Below are 20732 nucleotides of genomic sequence, written 5' to 3'. Positions count from 1 at the left end.
TCAAACCTGCAAACCCACACAGATCAAGCAAGAGGTGCGGTGGCGAGTGTATTTCTAACGCTCAGCGCGATGAGCCATATCGTTGCGCCAAGGAGAGGTTTGCATTCATCGTTATAATTGATATTCTTGGGATCTGAGAACTGTGCCGAACTAACTTAAGGGCATTGTATATTTTGTACATGACATCATCACAGAGAGATTGTAAACCAGGGATCATCAGTATGAGTTCAGGGGACCAAATGTGTGAATGAATGAATGAAACCAGCATTGGTCTTAACCTCTCCAAACCGATATTCTGAACAGCATAGTACTGAGTAAGCTTACAATAGAACTACCGACTTGGTTTACCGTACATAATAAACAGGAAGATAAATATGTGAACTAACACCAGAACACTGGTGCACGATTCAGTGACAGCTCGGATAATTCAAGAAAGCAAGAACAGATACGGTAACTCAACATTCTGGAAGTCTAAAATGTAGCCTTCACGGCATTTCATTTCATATCAGACAGATTTCTTAAAATCATAAAAATTTCACATCACATTTTTGTTTAAATTTGAGTTGGGTGCCGCAGGACTAACTTCCTATTTTTTCTCTATGCCTTTATGCTAGTGGATCCGTATGCTTATACTGCAAGGATACTGTAGCTGGAATGAACATGACTATTCTATCCAATTACAGAATAAAAGAGTCCAGCTGCACACTAACATAAATGTATTTCTGTAACGTTTGTCCGACCAGAGTACAGGAGTACCGTAGGACTTACTCAGTCAAGCAGTTTACAACAAACTGTACAAATTGTTGTAAACTGCTTGTCTGAGGAAGTCTGACTCTGGTCGGATGAAATGTTACAAAAATACATTTGTGTTATTGTGCAGCTGGACCCTTTCAATTGGATGGAACATATTTGTTTGACAATATTTGAGCAGTGGTACCGGTACTGCGTTTACTTTTTCCCAATTCTGGAAACAATAAGTGGTTCAGAACTGGGTCTGTCAGTCTGTTCAAAAGACTTTTACGAATTGACTTGATGTCTGTACGGTACCATCACACAGTCATACCTACCTTCTTTAATTCGTCGTTACCGGTACAGCTTATCTTTGATTCTTCAATCACCAATACCGGTACGGTACCGTACGTCGGATACCGGTACCGTAACGTCAGAATGTTTTAGAAAATAAGATATACAAAATGGGCAATGTTCAGGAAGGCATTAATCACTGAAAATATATTCAAGTTGTAGCATGCACAGCAAATTATTTTATTTATTTATTTTTCAAATGGCTGTTTACACTCTGACATCTGCATGCGCATGTTCCCTTTTTGCTTAACGTTGGATTTTTGACATTACACATGCATGATCTTTGTTTCTATATGGGTGGTGTGATACCTTATGAGGGTTGTAGACCGTATAGTTTAGCTCCTGTACCTATTATTGTAATTAGGCGACCAGTGGAGATATATTGGATTCTCCCCTTCATTTTAATTTGTTGTGGTATTCTATGATTTGTTTTGTGTGTATACAAAATTTTATCCTAGGTTGAGGCTCTGCTGTGAAGTTGATGTGAAGGCCAACATACGAATGGTCAGTGTGGTTTGAGAGTTTCTGCATGGTTTGCGAGGAATTCACCCTGTGTCCCAACCATATTTCAACTCTGGTCTTTGAACTAGCGTTTTATAGATAGATAACTAATAATCAATATCTACTCGAAATAATAATTAATTCTAAACAAAAGTGTAGGGTAGTGCTGTTTCCAAATATGTAACCCTTGAATATCCTACTCGCAGATTTGTTTTCTGTTTTTCAGGTCGTTCTGTGATGATCAATACAATGGCTAGTTTATTGAATATAAATGGTGTCTACAACAACAAAATTCGCAGGCTGATGTCTCATCCACGATAAACTTGAACCTATTACGCCATAATAATTAAATGAAGAAATGATCCTGTGAAATAACAATACTAATTCCTTTATTCCTAATTCCTTTATCCTTGCAGAAGTCAATATCTAAGAATGAAAAAAAAAACCTTATAACCTTAGCAACCAACATATTCCTATACCCTGTCTTTCTACCTTAATTAATTATAATTACTCATACTTATAAAGTTACTGATAGATTTAAATACTTATTGCAATCTGGACTACAATTTGGCAATAATAGGCTCTAGTTTGGGCAATGAAGTGGTCTAGCCCACCTCTTCATGCACCCAATTCTGGCAACTTTGGTTGGGCATTTTGGCATTTGACTCCATCTATAATCAGCTTGACAATATATTTTTTTATAAAAGTTTATCTTTACTGTTCACTCCCATTTATAAAATTGATCAATTTGGCAGTGGCAATCATGATAAATTTATTAATATGGTGTGGCAAGTAATTTTTATTTATTTAATTTTTATTAACTACCAGTTTGTAATTTTTCATGTTCCCTTTACTTAATAACTTCTATATGGTTGTGTGTGTGGGTGCGTGTGAGCGTGTGTGAAATATTTCAATTATTTTAGGTGAGTGAACACGTACCACATCTTCTTGGCAAAACCTTCCATCTTATATACATTCTGTACGTTTTAAACCTTATCTAAGGTTTTGTTCGCTCTCCTGATTTCATAATCAGTTTTTATTTATTTATTTTTAGCATTCATTTTATTGTTTTGCTGATTATGGAGTCGAAATAAACTTATACTTATACTTAAGTTGTAAACCCACCGTACTTATCCCGCAGCGAGCCAGTTAACGGCGGGTAACACAGCCAGCAGAGAAACGGAAAGACCGACAAAGAAGGGCATGTCCTAACTGTAACTGACTATGGAGGAAAAAGGCACACACAACACGCACCAAAGAAACTCTGTCACGTGATTAAACGAAAATTTATTCTCAGGAAAGAGATGATTATGGTGACATGCGGGAGGTCGTTTATCTTCCAGTTTCGTAGCGCACATAAGGGAACTAACTAAAAATAGTTTTAAAAGGTTCCTCAGAAATTTAGTAACAAATGCTGACTTGTTCATATTTCCATAAGTTTCACGGAAAAGACGCTTTTACCACAATAAATATGTGTACCATCTGTCCTATATTCTCTTCTTTTTTCCCCTACTGCAATTATGATGCCTGCTTTAGAGTGTCCTGTCCTGGTAGAATCTTTCCTTAGGGGTCGGTCGACCTTGGAAGTCTTGCCCGTCCCCTGCCGTATATATTTTTATGCTTATTGTTGTTTGCTTATGCCTACCGTATTATGTACTTGTATCGGAAATAAATCACTATCTCTTTTCCGATATCTTGGGCCAATGAACGCAGACTTCTGCATGACGTAACAATTATAGTTGGTCAGCTGTAGGTGGATCCCCGTGGTCGAATGAATATCAGATGTACTACTGCTGGCTTTTGCGTTGAGTTGAATCTGAGTAGCCTTTCCATGGTCTTTTTCAGTTATTATCAGTTGGGTTATTCTAGGTAGGTGTTAAAAAGTATAAGTAAGCTATTAAACACATATCCTTACCATAAATAGCAATTTTAATTGAGCACTAGCTCATAAAACGTTGTTAAATAGGTACGGTACGGTAACTGAACCTAGAATAATATGTCACCAACAACGATATTTTCTTGCTTGTATGAAAGGTTTATGATTAATTTAATGACGATTCTTGTGATATGTCGAAATTCAGTGTAGATATCGTCTAACATGCAAACACTGCAGGACTGTAGTACATCAGATAAAATGCATTATACCGGTATATGAGAAGTATTAGTCAGTATTTAATGGTGTTTTTACACTCATGTTGTTTGAAATATGATTTTCTTCCTAATTTTAGATACTGTACTACAAAAGAAAACGGCAATGTTCCACCAATCCAACCTAATTCCACCAATCCAGGTTCTAATCCCTGCTGCTATCATAGCTATACCTGTAAGAATAAAATAAATTAAACAAGAAGTCTTTTGATTGATGGATCTACTGTCCCACTTGTACTACGTGTCCCACCTATACCCCTCGTGTAACACGTGTCCCACTTCTCCGTGACACGTAGGACAAATGGAACACGTGGTACAAGTGGGAAACATGGTACAAGTTTGGTTCACGAACGACAAAAGTTTGCCGACCCTTGACTTAGAACATCACTGTGACGAGAACTGAACAATCCTTTGCCACCAAAACTTAGGTCTGCGTCGTGGGATACCTGAAAACGTTTAGCAGCTTACCGCGAAATACAAAACCACGTATTACTCAAAACATGTATTACCAGCACTTCGCTGTTTAACTTCATTCAACCAGATTCCGTTGCCTTTCGTCTCCAGCACAGAACTAATATCAACTTACATCGCAGTGCACAGGCAAAAACTTATCGATACGGAATTGATAGATACAGAAACTGTATCGATATCGATACAGAACCACGTAACTAACCCCATGCATTTTGTTACCTAACGTTACCAAATCAATTTTTGCTTTGTTTCCCCGTCAGCTTTTTTGGTCATGTAATTGCGATGGAAATCTGACCGTGCGCGAGCTATGTGCCTGATGACGTCGCCGGTCGACGTAAGGGGTCTGACCAAGTGTGCAGTTGGCCATGTACTAAGATTAGATGTCTGCCGCCGGTGCAATCTTGTCTGTGACCGGTTTTTTACCCTTGTTGTGAAATTTTTGCAAGCCCTATTTTGGCGCTCGGGGGCATATGTACCCCATTGCCCCCCAACCCCCCCCCCCCCCCCCCTAAGCTACGCCTCTGTAGCTGCCAAAAACGGATATCGGCTAGAGCAGTGGTTCCAAACTAGGGTCCGCGGACTATTTGGGGTCCGTGAAGCACTTTCGGAGGGTCCGCGAAACAAATCTGCAATACGACAAATAGATTGACAATACAAAACTTAAGTGCTTTAATTTGCAAATACACATTTGTTGCCTTTTGCTGCTTTGCAATCCCCGCCGGAGACACCGAGTCTTCACCTTTTTTCTGTTTTGATCACACTGCCCCATTGTGATGACACAGAGCTATGGGCCTGTGATATTCCAGTGAAGGTTCAATCATACATTTACGGTTCAATTCATGCCGCCACAGGTTTATTAACTGCAGAGCTGTAGCTGGCGGTGCCCTTTCGCACGTTTACCAAATATCGAAACAGATTGGATGTCGTGAGTATTGCGCTTTATATTCTTCTCACTATACGGCACATTTTTTTTGTTACTTGTGATCTTTTATGGTACTGTATTGTTTTGGTGCATAAGGCCGGGAATCATTAATAAAATTGCAAGGGGTCCGTCATGGAATTTTTCGAACCACTGGGCTACAGCGAGAATGCAGTCGCATTCATAGCGAGAGAACAGTTATTACAAAACAAGAGGGCTTTGAAATATATAAACACGTAGCGCCACCTAGTGGCAAATCCGGATGACGTCATAACACTAAAAAAAAAATCCTATGCAGCTCATCGAAATAAATAAAAGTAATAGCCTTCTAGGGAAAAATTCCATCTTTAACCCCTGAAAATTTCAAAGCCAATGGTCCAGAAATCAATGAGAAAAGTGTTTTTTTCATAACGACACCAATAAGAATTCAAATAAGATAAAGAAGAGTGCCAGCATAAAATGCAAAACGTTCGTTATGTCCACTTACGGGACAACACTAAAAGGCTGAAGGAGGAAACGGATGAAGTGGAGGGAAAACGGAAGTTGAAGTGTTCCCAAAGGCGAAAAATTAAAAAACACTAAAAGGCTGAACACTAAAAGGAAGAGGTGGATGAAATTTTTTCCGACGAATAATGAGGTGGTTGAAGTCACTAAAAAGCTGATGGAATTTTTTCCGACGAATAATGGGGTGGTTGAAGTCACTAAAAAGCTGAACACTAAAAGTAAGAAGTGGATGAAATTTCTTCCGACGAATAATGAGGTGGTTGAAGTCACTAAAAAGCTGAACACTAAAAGGAAGAAGTGGATGAAAATTTCTTCCGGCGAATAATGAGGTGGTTGAAGTCACAAAAAAGCTGAACACTAAAAGGAAGAAGTGGATGAAATTTCTTCCGGCGAATAATGAGGTGGTTAGAGTCACTAAAAAGCTGAACACTAAAAGGAAGAAGTGGATGAAATTTCTTCCGGCGAATAATGAGGTGGTTGAAGTCACTAAAACGCTGAACACTAAAAGAAAGAAGTGGATGAAATTTCTTCCGGCGAATAATGAGGTGGTTGAAGTCACTAAAAAGCTGAACACTAAAAGGAAGAAGTGGATGAAATTTTTTCCGACGAATAATGAGGTAGTTGAAGTCACTAAAAAGCTGAACACTAGAAGGAAGAAGTGGATGAAATTTCTTCCGGCGAATAATGAGGTGGTTGAAGTTACTAAAAAGCTGAACACTAAAAGGAAGAAGTGGATGAAATTTTTTCCGACGAATAATGAGGTAGTTGAAGTCACTAAAAAGCTGAACACTAAAAGGAAGAAGGTGATGAAATTTTTTCCGACGAATAATAGGGGTGGTCGAAGTCACTAAAAAGCTGAACACTAGAAGGAAGAAGTGGATGAAATTTATTCCGACGGATAGTGAGGAATACTTGAAAATTCAATATATTAGGAATTGGGTAATTTAATGTTTGTTCGCTTCGTATTTATGAGACAATGTCCTCGTGGATTCGTTTTTTGTTCATTTTTTATATGTTATGCTCAGTTCGAATCTGGCGAATATTGAAGGCCATGACATTCTCGTTATATTCTTTTTAATTTTGATGTAATGTGCAAACAAATTACTATATATATATTCATATCTAGCTGTTCCTGCCGTATAATGGGTATGTTGCGCCACAATGGGTGGGTTACGGCGAGGCATGTTTTGCAAATAGATATCTTGTTTTTCATGACGCTTGAAACTGATTTTGTTATCAAATCAATTTTTCCAATCAACAAACCTTGTAATTTATAATATGTTTGTGGCCCACCTCAAAATGCCTCTGAGGCTTACCAGTGGCCCATGGCCCATTGGTTGAAAACCAGTGGTCTAACAGGTCTTCGATTTGACTAATACATCATTATTCAAAGTCTTCGTGCGTGAACTGCTTGCAAAATTTATAAAAACAGATATTAAGTTCAAGGAATGAAAAACGGAATCAAAAACTAATTATATTCGGGCACAATACCACGGCAATCTATGTACATAGATGTGTGGTCAACTGCGCGATTATTATTAATTTTTGATTCCTATTTTTGTATTTACAAAATACAACGGCGATCCATGGCGGCGACGTTCTGGACCTGCTGCGTATAAAAAATATTCGGTATTGGACTATTCGGTATTTGTTAAGAATATTCGAATTATTTGATTCGAAAAAAATATTCTATTTTGCCCACCCTTTTCTTGGCCGCCATAAGAGTATAAAAAACACGAAAAATTGAGAGTCATCGAGAAAGAGCTGCGTGTTTGTCTCTCTCAATTAAATTCCAGCCAGAATAAAATATTGAAACTTTTCGAAACAGGCCCATTTATTACATCAAAATACCATTTCTGTTCCTAGCTCCGAATCGGAATATGTGTAACGTCTTTTCCAGCTGAAGTTGACAAGCTATTATTAATTTCGTTAATTTATTTTATTCCGAAATGATCGATGTCAGTTAATTGCATAATGTAGTTTATTTCCAGAAAATCTCATTTGTTGTTCCGTCACAATTTTGGAATAAACAAGAGAGCTACGCACAAATATATGGACACGTTAGACCAGAGCGAATCAGTCCTTACCGGTACCTTTGACGCTACCGGTACCCTCAAAAAAGTTCTGAATTTCCAGTAGCAAGAATTTTGCAGAATCAAAACGTACAGCCAGTCATGACACTGACTAAAATCCGTGTTCCCATGGATAAAAAATAATACAGCAAAATTTTAGACGAAATATCAAATTTCATAAAATTTTGAAATAAATAAAAGTAATAGCCCTCTAGCAAAAAAATTAATCTTTAACCACTGAAAATTTCAAAGCAATTGGTCCAGTATTCGAAGAGAAAAGCGACTTTTTAAAAACGTGTCAAAGAACAAGAACAACAACAACATAATATTGAAACGATCGTTCCGTCCACTACGTGTCCAAAAAGTGTTCCGCGATACAAAAAAGGTTGAAAATCACTGGTGTACGATGTTAGGGATCAGGTTGTGCGACATCTTGGTGCGCGTACTTCAGAGTAGTACCAATATTTCAATTTCAACGGAGTTTAAATTGAATTTCAATCAAAATTAAATGTTTTCTAGAAGTCGGTATCTGATCGTTTATCAATTCATGTCAAGGCGTATCATAACTTAGTCGCAGAGAAGATGTGCTGTTGCATATTTTTAACAAAATTGCAACGAACTTTCGGGTATACGATCCATTTAAATTTGCGTGTGATAGAAACTTAGATCATTCAGTGGAATACTCAACTGACAGATTGAAGGAAATTAATTACCCACACAGCACGTCAACATCTCGAGTGATGATCAGGGTGTGTTGCGCTGAACATGAAAATGAATGAAGGCAGATTAATAAAAGTAAATAACGAAAAATTTATTTACAATCCCGTCTGGCAATTGGTGTTATTTGGAGTGTTTGTTTTTCTTCGCTAAACGGCTCTCTTTCTTTCGAATCGCGTAAATCAGATTCGAAAAAAAATGCGATTTGAATCGATTCAATTCATAAATCTAAAAGTGGCATGCCTACTCATCAGTCCGCTTTCAGGGTCTTCATCCAATCTCACTTCCGTCGGGATATGTTTTGGCTATTTAACTCTTTTAATGTTCGGTATTTTAGTGATTTCAACCGCCTCAAAATCGATAGGACAAAATATCATCTAGCCCTAACGTACTTCTTCCTTATAGTGTTTAGCTTTTTAGTGACCTCAGCCACCTCACCATCCGTCGGAAGGAATTCCATCCACTTCTTTCTGTTAGTGTTCAGCTTTTCAGTGACCTACGCCACCTCATTATTCGTCGGAAGAAATTTCTTCCTTTTAGTGTTCAGTTTTTAGTGACTTCACCCACCTCATTATTCGTCGGAAGAAATTTCACCTACTTCTTCCTTTTAGTGTTCATCTTTTTAGTGACTTCAACCACCTCATTATTCGTCGGAAGAAATTTCATCCACTTCTTCCTTTTAGTGTTCATCTTTTTAGTGACTTCAACCACCTCATTATTCGTCGGAAGAAATTTCACCTACTTCTTCCTTTTAGTGTTCATCTTTTTAGTGACTTCAACCACCTCATTATTCGTCGGAAGAACTTCCGTTTTTCCTCCACTTCATCCGTTTCTTCCTTCAGCCTTTTAGTGTTGTCCCCACCAATGACATTAAACAACATGATGCGCAACTACGGCATTTTTGGCCGAAGATCGTATCCGATAGCACGCTCCAATGCACATACTTGACGAGACGAAAACGAGCGGATGTGTGCTGCTTTCAAGCATAGCACGAATGGTGTTCGTGCCGGCTTTGACAGTTGTTGTCGATTTTAATGATATTTTGGAAAGTTGAGGTAAAAAGAAATCGGAAAAAGGCAAGGTAAATACTATTGTTGTATATCACACCCGGGCATCGCACTGTTAAGTAAATGTGGGAAAGCCAGCTTTTGTCAAATACTACGAAGTTATTAATTCAGTACGGTACGTAGTTGCCCATTTGCCAAAATTGCATATTTACTTACCCCTTAGGGTTTCAAATAGTTCATGCACCTCCATTTAGATTTTTTTTAATCAGTGAGGATTGAATCAAAGAGTTAACAAGTTCACCTAACATTTCACTCATACCGGTCTATATTGTATAGTCTGATCTCTCAAGTATATGGAGTCACGAATGCTTGTAATTTTCTGACTAAATTCCTTTATTAGTTGGTTTATATACCAAATTCAGTAAAACATTTTTTACATTAAACATGAGATATTGGATTTATTAGCTTTTCCATTCTAAATCATATAGACTGCTTCATTTATTCTTGACGAAAATTAATAAATCTCCTCTCCTTCTTCAGATGTGAATGTGGACAAACCTGTCTAAGCATTGTGAGACTCCTGCAGCACCAGACGCAATAGCAAAAATAGTATGTATATCAATCAAGAAATTAAGGCGACATAAAGCAAAAGTTTCAACTAATCGTCTAAGCTCAATTTCCTATTACTTATTCACAGGACAACTACAGCAGAAGGGGAGATATCAGAAGTCTGGCTACATATCAGTGACCGTGTGATTCCAAGAAATATATTTAGAGTACTCCATAAATGTTTGCAATAGAAGAACAACCTATGGGAGGCATGCAAAGACATTTGACCCTCCGGTAGAGTTGTGTATGGCACCCACATCCTGCAGGGCTTAAGGAAAATATCAAAAAATTCTAAAGCGTGAGATTGCATAAGCGGTCCTATTTGTAAAAAGGCACAAAACACACCAGACATACTTAAAACAGCTTTGAAAAATGAGGATTACGGCTAACTCACTACACCTGTGTTATATTTGGTTCATCAACTTTTGGTAGTACTATAGAAGAAATTCAGGAAAGGGTATAATCATGATTCATGATAAAATACTGTTATATATATTTTGGACAACTTCAATCTAGACCAGGGATGTCAAACTCGCGGCCCCAGAGAACTTCCAGTGCGGCCCTCGAACGCTTAGCAATAATTGTAATAGTATTTTGGAAGTTTTTTTCTATCTAAATGTAATAGATTTTTCAAAATTGATTATCCACACAGAAAACAATTTACTGAAAGTAGTTTTGGAAAATTAATTTTTTTTTGTCCACATTTTTACCCAATTAAGAATACTCATTAAGCTAGCAAAAGAATACTTGAATAAAACACTTGAGTGATTAAATTAAACGCAAAGTACATAAAGAAGGTGGCATTTTCAAAGAAAATGAGAGTTGCAATATTTCTGCATTTCACAAAATTCTGAAGCACATTGTTTAATTTGTCATATTTCCATCAATACAATGAAAAAGCACAATAAGCTCAGCAGTCAATATCACAAATTCGAAGAGCAACTTTGAACAGAAAATTTTCATGTGTTTGTATATTAAAATAAAATTATACAACGACTTAGTTACTAAAAATCAATATCAATAATAATTCAAGCAATCCTATGCCACGCAATGTGGTGCGAAATGTCTTGTCGAAAAAATCTGTCATGTGTTCTTTTTGTATCTATACATGAAATTATAAAAATCACTTTTTTGCATTACTGAAATTAATTTTCGCAAAGATCCAGATTAGCCCATGATCATGTGACCTCGTTAGTTAGAGTTGGTACTACAAAATCATTTCAGCCTGGCCTTAGTATGCTGGTGACACAAAAAAGATACCAAACGTCAGGACAAAAGAAATTAAAAAAAAACATTGAGTTTATACTGTAGTATTTTTGTTAATTTTAGGTCCATATATTTAAAATAAGTCATTTTTAGTGTATGTATTATTCTTTCCTTATCCAAAGTTTGTTCAAAAATGATTTTGATGGATGTACATAGAATTTTATGATTTTTTGTAATAAATACAGTAACTTGCAATAATAGTGGAATGCAAATATTAATATGTAATTGCATTTGAAATTAAAGAAAATAATGAAACTTAATCCAACTGTTTAGTTGCATCACAACATATGTCACAAACTAAAACTATCTTAAAAATATCTTTCAAGTATACATTATCAAAAACTGTTTGCGGCCCTTTTTACAATTTCCAAAATGCAATGCGGCTCTCGAAAACCCATGAGTTTGGCACCACTGATCTATTCTAGACGATTCAAGCATTGCTTTGGGAAATAATATCACTTCAATCAAATTGAAAAAAATCTTGCTATATTAAATACAAAATCGTTGTTATCATAAAGGTAAACTAATTCAGCCACTCGAAATATATTGGCCTTCACAAAACAATGGAGGCAAAATTGAGAGTTCATGAGCTATAAACTTATGTTCTTTTCTTTGTCTTGAACTTTTCATACTCCACAGCCGCTATTAATTATTTTTTAATTTTAAATACCATGTGATGGTCATACATATCTTTAACTTGTATATTCTGATGATGTGTTATCTCAAGTTGTCAAACTATTAATTAGTGTGCATATTTTGCTTCCAGATGACATAAATGTATTGTCTTGTTTATTACCTCAGCTTGGAGTATTGACAAGAAAGAGGTGCCAGTAAATTACGTAATTTTTTTTTAACTCTGTTATAATCAGAATCCACAATTAATAGGAATTATAAACAGCCAACAACCAATGAGAATTATATGCGAAATCCCTCAGAATAAATTTGTCTTCTAAAATCGGAGGAAGGCAAAACATATAGGTAGTTTCCATTCACACAAGTCTTTCAAGAAGACTTGCTCGAGCCAAACTAAATGAGCATGGCCAGGTGATCGGTAAGGCTGCAGGTTGAATTCAGCCCTGCAACCTCCTGCATAGAAGATAATATTAATTAGTGGGCTATGAGCTGAATTCCTAAATTTAAACAAACCTATCTACGAGGCATTATGTACCAGCAATGTTACCTACCTAAAAGTGTGAGTTGTTCAAAACCACTACTGCTCAATGACAATGAAATTGAAAGAGTGAAAGAAATAAAATTTCTAGGAGTTATCTTTGATGAAAATCTATCATGGAAATCACAAATGTTGCATGTTATTGGTAAAACAAAAAGGAACTTGGCAGTTGCTGCTAAAGTATCCCAGTGCGTTAATCAATCAGCTTTACTAGCAATGTTTCAATCTCTACTACTAAGTCATATCCGATATTGTAGCTCAGTCTGGCTCCATGGTAATAAAACACTTGTCTCGAAATTGCAAAGCATTTGTAATAATTTTTTAAGAATTGTCTTTAGGAAAAGTAAACGTGAAAGCGTAAATCATTTCTATAAATCGCTAAATATACTCAAGGTTGAAGACATAATGAAATTTGAAGTATTATCATTAGTTTATGATTTTCATGACAACTCATTGTCAAACTGCTTTGACGACATACTAACCAAAACCACCTCCAATCGAAGAAGTAATTCCAATTTATTTATACCGTTTATGAGTAAATCTGTGAGCCAGCATGCCCTATGCTATATTGGACCTAAGCTATGGAACTCTCTCCCCTTGAATTTGAAGTCATTAAAATCCAAAAAATCATTTCAGAAACAAGTTAAGTCGTACTTGGTATCCAAATATTAAAAGTTATTTTCCCATAACCACACTGATATATATACTCTTTCGTATGAAATTAGCTACAACGTTTTGATAGCTCGGACACAAAAAATATTGAACCTTCATGAATGACCATGATAGAAAGTTGGGACACTCTTCACTTGCACATACTTATTTTCATGAAAATATTAAACAGCTACAATATTGCTATTGCTCCTGCAGCTGCTGATTGTTGTTGAGCCGGCAGTTAATCTCTCTCCACCTGTTCTACATCTATTGTTGGTGTGTCGGGTTCTGTAGCATGCACAGCAAATTATTTTATTTATTTATTTTTTATATGGCTGTTTACACTCTGACATCTGCATTTTTGACATTACACATGCATGGTCTTTGTTTCTATATGGGTGGTGTGATACCTTATGAGGGTTGTAGACCGTATAGTTTAGCTCCTGTACCTATTATTGTAATTAGGCGACCAGTGGAGATATATTGGATTCTCCCCTTCATTTTAATTTGTTGTGGTATTCTATGATTTGTTTTGTGTGTATACAAAATTTTATCCTAGGTTGAGGTTCTGCTGTGAAGTTGATGTGAAGGCCAACATACGAATGGTCAGTGTGGTTTGAGAGTGACTGCATGGTTTGCGAGGAATTCACCTTGTGTCCCAACCATATTTCAACTCTGGTCTTTGAACTAGCGTTTTATAGATAGATAACTAATAATCAATATCTACTCGAAATAATAATTAATTCTAAACAAAAGTGTAGGGTAGTGCTGTTTCCAAATATGTAACCCTTGAATATCCTACTCGCAGATTTGTTTTCTGTTTTTCAGGTCGTTCTGTGATGATCAATACAATGGCTAGTTTATTGAATATAAATGGTGTCTACAACAACAAAATTCGCAGGCTGATGTCTCATCCACGATAAACTTGAATCTATTACGCCACAATAATTAAATGAAGAAATGATCCTGTGAAATAACAATACTAATTCCTTTATCCTTGCAGAAGTCAATATCTAAGTATGAAAAAAAAAACCTTATAACCTTAGCAACCAACATATTCCTATACCCTGTCTTTCTACCTTAATTAATTATAATTACTCATACTTATAAAGTTAGTGATAGATTTAAATACCTATTGCAATCTGGACTACAATTTGGCAATAATAGGCTCTAGTTTGGGCAATGAAGTGGTCTAGCCCACCTCTTCATGCACCCAATTCTGGCAACTTTGGTTGGGCATTTTGGCATTTGACTCCATCTATAATCAGCTTGACAATATATTTTTTTATAAAAGTTTATCTTTACTGTTCACTCCCATTTATAAAATTGATCAATTTGGCAGTGGCACTATGATAAATTTATTAATATGGTGTGGCAAGTAATTTTTATTTATTTATTTTTTATTAACTACCAGTATGTAATTTTTCATGTTCCCTTTACTTAATAACTTGTATATGGTTGTGTGTGTGGGTGCGTGTGAGCGTGTGTGAAATATTTCAATTATTTTAGGTGAGTGAACACGTACCACATCTTCTTGGCAAAACCTTCCATCTTATATACATTCTGTACGTTTTAAACCTTATCTAAGGTTTTGTTCGCTCTCCTGATTTCATAATCAGTTTTTATTTTTAGCATTCATTTTATTGTTTTGCTGATTATGGAGTCGAAATAAACTTATACTTATGTAAGCTGTACCGGTACCGGTATTGATTGAGTATTTGTGACCCAAAATCTTCTTTTCCTTAAATAAATATAGTCTAATTATGTTTACAACCTGATTATAGAATCGGGAGAGCAAACAAAGCCTTACCGGTACGGTACAGATTGTAGATTGACGTGGCGGTGTAGCGCATCGTGGTAAGAGTTAGGTACAGCGTTAGATAGATAGATAGATAGTTTAGATAGTTTATTTCGAAAACTCCATAACAAACCTAAATTAAAAATGGAGAATTCTGGAGGGCAAGCAAAACCTACAAAAAAGTTTAAAACATGAAGTATCTCATGTGCCTGCCCACCAGCACGCACACAAAAACACAAGCCCAATTAAATGAGGCTTGGGCTTTCTTAAAAAACAAAATACACGATAGTAATAACTTTCGGGCTGTTGTACTCTCTTTCAATAATTACGTTGATGATGACCAATACCTACAACCTCATGCAAAGATAATGTGGGGAGTGGAATGTAATAAATTTGCGACGATAGTCATACTCATGAAGCCATGAAAGCTTTAAGAAAAACCAAGCCATGAAAAACTACACTGATTGCTTGATTGGGCATTGCGGAAAAGGTGATAAGTGGTTTAATATACAAACAAACGCAAAACCATGGCGGCAAATTCGATGTGCGGACACTCATAAAAGCAATTATTAGGAAAAACACTAATCACACGTGAGCAGGTCTGTAGCCTAATTGATACATTGACGTGGCCAACATTGTTAAAACAGTACCGGTATACACACAGAGAGAACAAATCAAAAATATGCCACTAAATGAATGTTTAAAAATGTTACACTGTAAGTTACACTGCAAACTATTTACACATATATAGTTGAATACTCAGTATTCAAGCGGAATGTCTAGAAATAGCAGTATATCATACTCTTTGTCACAAAATAAAATATCTGAATCAATCCCTGTTGTGGTCATCTTTCGATTCTGTTATGATGTCCGTATGTTGCCTTTATGCTGCCATGCAATTTCATATTTCGGCCTTTACTTGTTGATATTCCTTAAGTGCTGGTTCATTGTTGTCAATCTAATCTTTCTGCGCTGTTCAAAAATGCGACCGCACCCGACGACTGCCAAACACAAACTTTAAATCCAATCTTTTATCCATGAACTTCTTTAATTCCGGTGGATGGGCCTTGATTATGTTGATATCACGAGATACAAATCTAATAGTAAATACCGAAACACACAGCGCGTAGCATTCTCAGTCCAACAGCATTGATCGATCTTTCATCTAACAGAGCAACAAAAACACGTCCGACCCAGACGGCAGTCTGGCAGAAGTCAGTCAGTCAGTTAGGAATACTCTCGAACCGCTCCTCTGATTACCGCTGGTCGGTTACGGATTTTTCCATCATCAAGTCCATGTAGTCTATCTGAAAACAAATAACTGACTAACTAATCCCCGGGGATAAATACCGGTACTGAAATATGTAAATCCTATCCTAATCCAATACCCGCCATATGATTAAGCCGTCTTACGACTTTCGTCTCCCCCTATCCTCTTCTAAATTTAGATTGAAAGGTGTTGTTAATAGATGTAGTACCGGTATGTGTTCGCTCACCCAAAAGTAGCAAATTATTTAAAGCAAGCACACACACACACAATCACTGAGACATGGTAGGATCATGGCGCGGCGGTGTGGCTCATCGTGCTAAGCGTTAGGAATACGCTTGCCACCGCACCTGTAATTTAATTACTCTGCATGGGTTCGCAGGTTAAAATCCCATGGGGGATGGGTATGGAGGATTGCTGGACTCTTCGCTGTCGTAGGGTGGTTCACGTAACCGCTGGTCAGTTACGACTTCCTCCACCATCAAGTCCATGCTTCCGAAAAACAAGTAACTAACTAATCCCATACCCGGCATGGAATGGTAACCGGACGAGAGGCCGTGGTTTGCCATATGGATAAGCTGTCTTATTGGCTTTCCTCTCCCTCGGGATAAATATGTAAATCCTATCCTATCACTGTATCGGAAGAAAACAAAAGAGCCAACTCAAGGTCCGAATTATATCTATTTCTATCAATTGTGTTTCTCGATTCTAATCAGCTCCCTTGGCACTGGTCCTTCGCTTAATCGCTCGTTCTGATTATCTGGTACCTGCCATTTTATTTTAAAAGGAAACAGCAATTAGTGAACTTGCCCCTATAATTTCTGACCCATCCAATAAAAAAGGTTCGCCATCCCCAAATGACGTAAGCCTTGTTAAATACTGTTTTCCTCCTGTTATGACAGGTGCTGAGGGAAATTGAGGGTTATATTTTGAAATGAAGTTGGTGATTTCCTATTATTTAGTGTTTTTTTTATGTTGACCATGGAAGATTCTAAGACGAGTTTGACGGGATTTGTCGCATGTGTTGGCCTCGTGTGTGTCGATATAGTGAATACTTGTTCGAAATTTCCTTCAGAAGATAGTGATCAGAGGTCTGAAAATTTATGATTTGTGGGTTCTCAAAATTCCTAATCCCATACCTGACCTGGACTGGACTGATAACAGGACGAGACATTCGTCATTTGCTTGAGCCAGCTTATCAACTTTCCTCTCCTCCGGGATAAATATGTAAATCCTATCCTTGAATTTTCATTTCCATCTTTCAATTAATTTTTATCTCTGTTCATATGCGCATTGGCCTGTAATAAATTTTTTAACCTTCTTGTTGAACAGATCACTGTCGCTCTATTGGCAAAGAGGAGGTAATGCAGCCAATACTTGTACTGTACTTTCCATTCTTGGGTCCAAAACAAAATTTATTGGAAGTGCACCAACTATGAATAGTGATGATTTGCCTTGGGGTCTTGATGCCTCTAGGTAAATGCTCCACTTCTACTTTTCTATTGCATGTTACATTCGTTCATTTTTGTATTTATCATTTTGTAAAAGGTCAAGAGAGGTTTTAGATATAAATATTTCTATATATGGCAACTTTGATTTAAAATTATGTATGCGAGGCAGTGCCTTTTTTATGTGTAGAAAGTTTTGGGATTTGTTCACAGTCATAAAATGGCGTGAATTTTTCGTACACAATATTGAAAATGTATATTCTTATAAGTCAATTAACAACTGTTGAAATTATTGAAATCAGAATTTTTGTTTTTCAGATTTGCTTTGCAGGGGTTGGAAAAATATGGTGTTGATATTAGTGATGTTCATCACTGGGATTGCGTAGATTTTCCAACTTCTTCTGTTATTGTGAATAAACAAAATGGTTCAAGGACAATAATGCATTTTAGAGGGTACATACTTCTGTACTTTTTGCAATAATTGATGCCCAATGTATTTGTATTTTCCAAGAACAAATCTTCTAGAAAACATCATACAATATTACTTTACATGAGGCACACAATTTTTTCAAATTTTTCATTAGAATGTGTCTGATCCGTTTGTTATCTTTATGTTTGGCAGAGTAACATTGGTTTTATGTTTTAACATTATATAATTTTACAGAGATCTTCCAGAATTAAATGTTGAAGCTTTCCAAAATTTGGATCTGGGAGATCATGCATGGTTTCACTTTGAGGTTTGTATTGCTTTCATTCTCATATTTATATGGTTGGGACATTTCATGTATCTAGTTTCCAGCAAAATTTAGGCTTTCTTCAATAATCATGAAACAAGGATAAAATCATGAATATGAGCCTGGGGAAATTAGATTGCAAAGACTTGGTTTTATGCATATCCAATTTTGTATCATAGCTGCTTATAATTCATAGGGCTGGCTTCTTGCTCTTATTTCAAAATAACAAAATTTAGCCAGACAACTGATGGCATCCGCACACCAAGTTCTGATTTATCTACAAATTTCACCGCTTCTTTCAAAAAATTTCAAATCAGTCGAGTTCAGGCAAATGCTCAAATTTTATATAAAGATGAGTCATAGTTGCTCGCCAAATAATTTTTTCAACCTATCACCACAAATATTAGGCCCGCTTTGGATCATTTATTCTGTCAAATACTAAATGAAAATGTAGTACTTTTTACTGTTCGTCTGTTGGATTCACATGTCTCAATGTGAAAATCTGCATGTTATACAAATGTGCAACAATGTTTGATATTTTTTCACTTATATTAATGGTGAGATCATTCCATTCACAGGGTCGACCCAACATTGATGTCATTATTTCTGCCATGAATATGATTGTTGATTACAATGAAAGCAGATCTGAAACTGAGAAAATTAGTATGTCTGTTGAATTAGAAAAACCCCACGTGACTAATTTGTTTAGCATCGCAAAGCTGGCTGATTTGGTATGTGCGTGTAAATGCATTAGAGATGCATTCTTCCAATTTTAAATCAGAAAAGAGACAAACTGTTACAAGAGCTGAAACTATCCTGCAATTTTGTATTGGACCAGTTATAATGATATAGGCTACTGTAGACTCATAATAAATATTTGTACAAGGTTATTTTGAATGATATGAAGAGAATAGCTAATTATTTTATGTGACTCTCCCAATTTAATAATTCTTGGTAAGTTAACAAACTACATCTTTTCTACAGGTTTTTGTTAGTACTGATTATGCTAAATTCTTGGGTTACACAACCGCCATAGAATGTGTTGAAGGAATAAAGAATATGGTTTCAAACGGGTAAGTGTTGAATGTATTTTTTTTTTGCTTATTTATACACTGTGAGAGTGTGCTACTAAGAACGGTCAACACTTTTATGCATGCCAATATTGGAATATGGAATATAAATAGAATATATACATATATATAGGATCTCAAAAAACAGGGCTGTTGTAAGCCTGCTGATTATACTAAACAGTAGTTCAAAATGCAGATGTTGGTTACATTCTTCACATCTTTGTGTCTATCTCATTCCACTTTTTTAGCCTACCAGTATTTTATGATATTTTAACAATGTAGATTTTTACACATAAAATTGGGGGAGGAAAGTGTATACCGGTACTCTATTGATCTCCATTCTTCAACATGTCTTAATCATTATTCTTGCTATTTCAGGACAGAAATTGTGTGTACATGGGGAAGTTCTGGTGCAGCATTTGGAATAAATACAGTTGGGGATGTTTCTACTATGGTACCTGCCATTCCACCCGATAGAGTTGTTGACACAATCGGAGCTGGTGATTCTTTTATTGCAGGAGTGATCCATGCAAGATCACAAGGGCATCCCTTGGATAAGAGTGTTCAATTTGGATGCAGAGTAGCGGAAAAGAAAATATCAAATTGTGGTTTTGATCATATGAAGGGATTCAAACCTCCCATTTGAAAACAATTAGCGATTATTGTTTGTGAAAAAAGATTTTAGGCCAGAAACTCAGCAGAAAGGCGTAGAAGCTTTTGATATTCCATACGGTACCATTCACATAGAGGTATCTCTCACATAGAAATCACAATTGCCAGATCTGGAACAGCAACAAAATACTTTGATTTCAGGGGTTTCTGGTGTTTACTCGCACAGATTACAAAAACCCAAGACCTCTTGAAGTATGTGTACTAGAGATGTATCGGGTATCGGCATCGGCAATATCGGCCATTTTTTCGGTATCGGCCATGTATCGGTATCGGTTAGATTAAGGCCGATATTTCCGATATATTTACCTTTTTGATATGGTCCAAAATGTTTTAAAAGATTAGTTGGAATACTACTTTTTAATTTATTTTTTGTCTGGAGAGATTGTGAGCTATGAGCCATACTAGTTCCCACCCCGTGAGAGAATATTCACGTGTTTTTAGCTATTTACCAGCCAAACTAGTTCAACTAATTTAGATATTTTCGCTGTCAAATTTTTATATTGACATTTTTAATATTACATAGTAATTATGAAGAAATATATCAACACAGCACATAACAAAAAGCAATCAGGCGCCCGGTTTTAAATCATACAGTGGAATTGGGTTCCTTATTAACTGCACATA

The 20732-nt window shown here is 36.3% G+C and overlaps 1 protein-coding gene across 2 annotated transcripts; it reads left to right on the top strand.

The window, feature by feature from the left end:
• Positions 1-4969: 4969 nt before the first annotated feature.
• LOC120331054 (ketohexokinase-like) lies at positions 4970-20233 on the top strand. Of its 2 annotated transcripts, none has more exons than XM_039398077.2 (7): positions 4970-5128; positions 17517-17660; positions 17951-18085; positions 18297-18369; positions 18945-19097; positions 19351-19439; positions 19815-20233. In XM_039398077.2, exons 1-7 carry the CDS (start codon positions 5124-5126, stop codon positions 20080-20082), a joined length of 867 nt encoding a protein of 288 aa, XP_039254011.2. In that variant the 5' UTR covers positions 4970-5123; the 3' UTR covers positions 20083-20233. The 2 variants fall into 2 exon arrangements, with proteins under 2 accessions (XP_039254011.2, XP_039254010.2); XM_039398076.2 differs by lacking the exon at positions 4970-5128 and adding an exon at positions 16882-17275 and having other exon boundaries at positions 19815-20232.
• Positions 20234-20732: the final 499 nt, after the last annotated feature.

The sequence above is a fragment of the Styela clava genome, chromosome 6, assembly GCF_964204865.1.
Source record: "Styela clava chromosome 6, kaStyClav1.hap1.2, whole genome shotgun sequence".
NCBI classification, from domain to species: Eukaryota; Metazoa; Chordata; class Ascidiacea; order Stolidobranchia; family Styelidae; genus Styela; species Styela clava.
This window is presented reverse-complemented; position numbering and strand designations above follow the sequence as displayed.

What these genes read in the sequence shown, in the direction of transcription:
- LOC120331054 (XM_039398076.2), top strand. Translation starts at nt 17,157, where the DNA reads ATGTTGACCATGGAAGATTCTAAGACGAGTTTGACGGGATTTGTCGCA. An exon ending in ATGCATGGTTTCACTTTGAG is followed by an intron (nt 18,370 to 18,944) that starts GTTTGTATTGCT and finishes TTCCATTCACAG; the next exon opens with GGTCGACCCAACATTGATGT. An exon ending in TCGCAAAGCTGGCTGATTTG is followed by an intron (nt 19,098 to 19,350) that starts GTATGTGCGTGT and finishes TCTTTTCTACAG; the next exon opens with GTTTTTGTTAGTACTGATTA.